Source organism: Blennius ocellaris, assembly GCF_963422515.1.
Source record: "Blennius ocellaris genome assembly, chromosome: 7".
NCBI classification, from domain to species: Eukaryota; Metazoa; Chordata; class Actinopteri; order Blenniiformes; family Blenniidae; genus Blennius; species Blennius ocellaris.
In genome coordinates, this window is record NC_137656.1 from 1,104,153 (window position 1) to 1,109,486 (window position 5,334).

The 5,334-nt window shown below is 47.5% G+C and overlaps 1 protein-coding gene across 1 annotated transcript in view; it reads right to left on the reverse strand.

The window, feature by feature from the left end:
- The window catches only part of hira (histone cell cycle regulator a), a 15,935-nt gene that overhangs the window by 5,389 nt on the left and 5,212 nt on the right, over positions 1-5,334 (reverse strand). The window contains 11 exon segments of the mRNA XM_080498909.1: positions 1-13; positions 495-580; positions 700-789; positions 791-838; positions 840-923; positions 1,328-1,433; positions 1,554-1,606; positions 1,608-1,625; positions 2,592-2,705; positions 2,801-2,809; positions 2,811-2,969. The exon segment at positions 1-13 is cut by the window's left edge and continues 9 nt beyond it. Of these exon segments, the coding sequence (XP_080355035.1) occupies positions 1-13; positions 495-580; positions 700-789; positions 791-838; positions 840-923; positions 1,328-1,433; positions 1,554-1,606; positions 1,608-1,625; positions 2,592-2,705; positions 2,801-2,809; positions 2,811-2,969 (780 nt within the window).

Below are 5,334 nucleotides of genomic sequence, written 5' to 3' on the forward strand. Positions count from 1 at the left end.
CGGAGAGAAGTCCCTGTAGAGGTGGAGGGACGGGGGTCAGTGCGGGCAGTGAAACCTCCACACTCAGTATCGTGAACGCCACGTGGCCTCGACCTGGAAATCCAGGCCAAATTTACTGCCTTTTCCAACCTTATGCTCCCAAACAAGGAATTGTTTGTTTACAATCTACTCCAACACAAAATATCTATACGATACGATACGATACGATACGATACGATACGATACGATACGATACGATACGATACGATACGATGAGCCTTTATTGATCACAAAGGAGAAATGTACTTCTTCCATTCTGCTCTTAAGGACTCATGAGTAGGAAAGACAAGAAATGTGCAAACAGTTAGATAAGAGTAGAGGAATCTTATATACAATGACTATCAAGACCTCTAAGGGCCAAAAGTATTTACAGTAGAAAGCAATAATAAGTCAAATAAAATAAAATAGGACTAAAATAAAAATAAGATAGTCAAACGTGTGGCTGCAGTTTTCACCCTGTGTCCAGCTGAGCGATGCAGAGAGGCGTGATTCTCCTCCTGCCGTCTGCAGTCCTCGTCTCCACCTGCTTCTTCAACAGGTTCTGCAAGGAAAGTCCCACAATTCAGCCGCAGAAGTCGTACGGGACGCGGAAACCCGCTGCGGTGAAACACCAACAAGTTGGTTGTAGGACGACCGTCCTGAAATGAATTGACGTTGCACCTTCCGGATGTCCTCCAGAGACTCTCCGTTCATCACGCTGTTGAGTTTGGGGGCGGAGGCCTCCGGCCCGGCGCTGCCCGGACCCGAGTTGGTCCTGGGCGGAGCTCTGCCGGTCCTGCTGGTACTTCAGCATCTCGGGGGTTCTCGATGATCGTGGTGGACAGCTGGGCCTCCGTGTTGGTGATGGCCAGACTCTTGCCGTAGATGTTCTGGTGGATGCTGTTCTGCAGGTTGGCGGAGGACAGGGGACGGACGCGGGGAAGTGGACGTATCAGATTGGAAAGGACAGAGGAGGATTTAGAGGTGCGCGTGGAAACATCGCGGCACGTTTTGATTGTCGTAGACGAAGGTGTGCAAGGTTTTCCTGCTGATTAAAGGGCGCGGACACTTATCAGCAGGAGATTCAGCCCCGGGGGCGACAAAGACTCGACTGCGACTGCGTTTTCAGGACAGATAAGCCAAGCGAGGTCTCAACCGACAGACAGAAAACGACACGAGACTAAACTACCGCCGTCACCGTCCCCGTCTTGTTGCATTCGATCAAGCTGCTCAGTGTCGGGACGACAATTAGGGGACATTTTATTTTATTTTTTTTTGGAAAAATAGATTTTAAGTTTGTGCGTCTTACTTTCTCCTCCTCGTTCAACGGGTCTCCCAGTTCGTCCAGAGAGAAGTCCAGATAGGCCACAGTGCCGTCCATCGAGCACACCAACATCCCCAGACCTGTCAGAGTCCTGACACACACACACACACACACACGCACGCGCACACACACACACACACAGTAATGTGTTCTCACCCCGTTCATAACATCGTGACCACAGTGTGAACTTGCTGAAAGGACCTTCACTCACCACGAAATGTCCATGATGGACTTATCGAACAGGTCGTGGATCACCACCAGGGGGGCGCTTCAGTGAGGTGAGCTGAACAGGAAGCAGAAGGACACAATTTCAAGTATTTCTCTCATTGGAAAAAAACAAACAAAAAAAAAAAAAGATTCTGGAGCATATCAATTCATTCAGCATTAAAATCAAACCACAAAGACGTTTCAAAGGGTTATTCCAGGAGAAACCAGCTGGATGTTCCATAACAATGTGCACGACATTGCGACGGTGCGTTCTCGGGCTCATTGGGTTAGAAAACAAGAATATTCAACGGGAAATATTCTTGTTCTTGACCAGCATGAGCGCTGCACTTTTGGAAACGTGTGCGGGGGGGAACTGCTGTCTGATCCAGTGTTTTTCAACCTTTTTTGAGCCAAGACACACTTTTTTCTTTGGAAAACTCTGGAGGCACACCACCACCCAGAAATGTTAAAAAGTTAAACTCTGCAGCCTCTATTAACAATATAAAGTCTTTCTTATCACAGTTTGATCAACAGGAATCCAGTAAATCCAGGAAAGCAAGGACTTTTTTTTAATAGTGACTCCCTCAGTGTGAAACCTGGACCTGATGGATGAAGAGCTGAGATCCTGGTTTTCAAAAACTTCTCCATCACTGTCACTGACACAGTACTTTGATACAAGATGGTAGCAGGAGGTGGAGATGAACCACACTGACGTCTGTCACTTTTACATTTCACCGGCAAAGTTCTGTGCTGCCCTCTAGTGGTGAAGAGTATTTATACATGATTACTCTGCAACACACTGTCGCTGTGAGAGCAAATGTTGTTTTTAGAAAAAAATGTGAAATTGGATAATTTCCCACGGCTCACCTGACGATCTGGAGGAAACACCAGTGTGCCGCGGCACCGTGGTTGAGAAACACTGGACTAATCAGTTTCACGGGACCAAAGGACTACTACAGAAAATGACCAGCTAAGCGAAAACAAACTAAAAGAAATAGATCAAATAAGAAACACCCGCCACACAGACAGGAAGCAGACTGACCCAGACAGACAGAGAGCGGTCTTTGCTCCCCACGGCGCAGCAGCAGTAGGGACAGCTGGGTTTGGGCGAGCTGCCGTTCTTCTGCTTCTTCTTGAAGATCTTTGGGTTGAATTTCTACGCGCGGCGAAGTACAAGGCACAGATTAGGACGGAGGCGCCGGCGGGAAAGCGTGGGGGAAACGGGTCCCGTGGCGAAGCGGGCTTCCTTACGACGACGGTGGACGGCCTTGCGGTGGCCCACGAAGTCCATGTTGGTCTTCCAGCCGTCGCGCTCCACGATCTGAGCCGTGGGACCCGAGTTGTTCATGGCGTGGGCCGACACCAGGTACTGGCCGTCCGGAGACCACGAGAGGCGCAGGACGTGGGTGGTGCCGCCACACTGGGGGAGGGGGGGGGGGGGGGGGGAGAGAGAGAGAGAGAGACAGAGAGAGGGAGAGAGGGAGAGAGAGAGAGAGAGAAGAGAGAGAGAGAGAGAGAGAGAGGGAGAGAGAGAGAGAGGGAGAGAGAGAAGAGAGAGAGGGAGAGAGAGAGAGGGAGAGAGAGAGAGGAGAGAGAGAGGGAGAGGGAGAGGGAGAGGGGAGAGAGAGAGGGAGAGGGGAGAGGGAGGGAGAGAGGGGAGAGGGAGAGAGAGAGGGAGAGGGAGAGGGAGAGGGAGAGGGAGAGGGAGAGGGAGAGGAGAGAGGAGAGGGAGAGGAGAGGGAGAGGTGAGAGGAGAGGGAGAGGAGAGAGAGGAGAGGGAAGGAGAGGAGAGGAGAGTGAGAGGAGAGAGAGAGAGAGAGAGAGAGGGAGAGGGAGAGGGAGAGGGAGAGGAGAGGGAGAGAGAGAGAGAGTCCAGTCAGCTGCTGCACATCACAGCAGGAGGAACCAGCTCTTCTGCACATGCTCAGTAGAACCCCACATTAACAACAAGGTTTTCCTCCAGTGTGTCTTGTCATCTGTCCACTAGAATGTCCAATCGTTTATGTTTATCGTGTATAAGATAAGATAAGATAAGATAAGATAAGATAGATAGATAAGATAAGATAAGATAAGATAAGATAAGATAAGATAAGATAAGATAAAAATAAGCCTTTATTGATCTCACAGTGGAGAAATTTACTCGTAACATTCAGCTCTTAAGGACTCATGAGGAAATGAAAGACAAGGAATGTGCAAACAGTAAGAATAGAGGTATCTTATATACACTGACTATCAAATAGGACTAAAAATAAGATAAAAATCACAAACTATGATAAAGTATAACAAGTTCTGAAGCAGAATATACAGTAGGATGAGATACAAGGACAATAAACTATGATAGGGGGGGGGGACAAAGTGTAGGATAAAGTACAATAAGCATACTATAGTTAAAAAAATAATAGTAGTACCAGTGTTGGCAGTGCAGTATTGTTCTTTCATTGCGCATGTGTGTCGTTTCATTACAAACGCATCCAACAGCGCCACCTCGTGGCCCAACGTCAGTTTCAGAACACTGCCGTGTAAACAACGAGAGCGAAGCGTTTTCAGTGGAAACGGGACCTGAAGGTAAGTTCTGATGGAAGTTGGTTCGCACCATCTCCAAGACGTCTGTCCATAATACTTTGACAACAAGCAACAGCGCCAACCAGTGGCCTGACGTGCTCGCTGCGTCGTTTTTCAGAGCGTTGTCGTGTAACCCGCGAAACTTTTCCGAAAGGAAAATGCAAAGCCCGGGGCCTTTTCACTTGAAACGTCGCCGTGCGGACGAGACTTTACCGATTACGAATTAGCAACAGAGATTTAAAAAAAAAAAAAACAAATACCGTATTTTTCCGCCCTATAAGGCACCGGATTATAAGGTGCACCTACATTGATTGACATAATTTACAACTTTGTTCATATATAAGGCGCACTGCATTATAAGGCGCATGGAATAGACACAGTGGTCAGCAACTTTTATAGCTCAAAGCCATTAGGTTACATTTTTCCACTGATTCTAACACCCAGAGAGGTGCACACACTTTATTTTGATAGTCCTACCTGCAGCCTATGCCAGGACGACACTACACACAAAACCTTCTTCACTGCTGGTTGACAACTTACAACTACCGGTAATAAACTAAACTACATGAACTAAGCAACAAAAACACAACACAACACAATTATTACCGACACCACAAACCAAATAGAACCCCCAATAATTGCATTTAAAACAACCACAAACAGCTGCAATGAATTATGGGAGTTTCTATCGGCTGCACTGAGGAGCTGTCGGCGGCTGCTTACCGTCCAGAGGTGGTCGTTGCAAGGCATGATGGGAATTCATGTTTTGTGTTGTTGGAGGTTATTGTGGGTTGTTGTTGGGCTTGGTGTTGTGTTGATTGTGTTTATGTGTTTTTGTTCCCCAGTTTAGGGTGTAATTATTTCATCTAGTTTATTTTGGTTTGTTACAATGTTGGTGTGCAACCATGAGTGATGAAGGTGTTGTGTGGAGTGTCGTCCGCTCTGAAGATCCGGTTGCGAAGTTAGAGTTGTCAAAATAAAAGCTTCTGGTTGTTCAGCTGTCAAATAGCAGTCTCGAGTAGAGCAATTCTTCCATATATAAGGCGCACTGGCAGCTTTTGAGAAAATTTGAGGTATTTAGGTGCCTTATAGTGCGGAAAATACGGTAAATAAAAAAGTGGCCAAGCGCCGTCGTACCTCGCTGAAGGGTTTGGTGATATTTGCCTCCATCTGCCAGTCCACGGTCCTCCACACTTTGAGGCTGTGGTCGTCAGCCTGGGAAG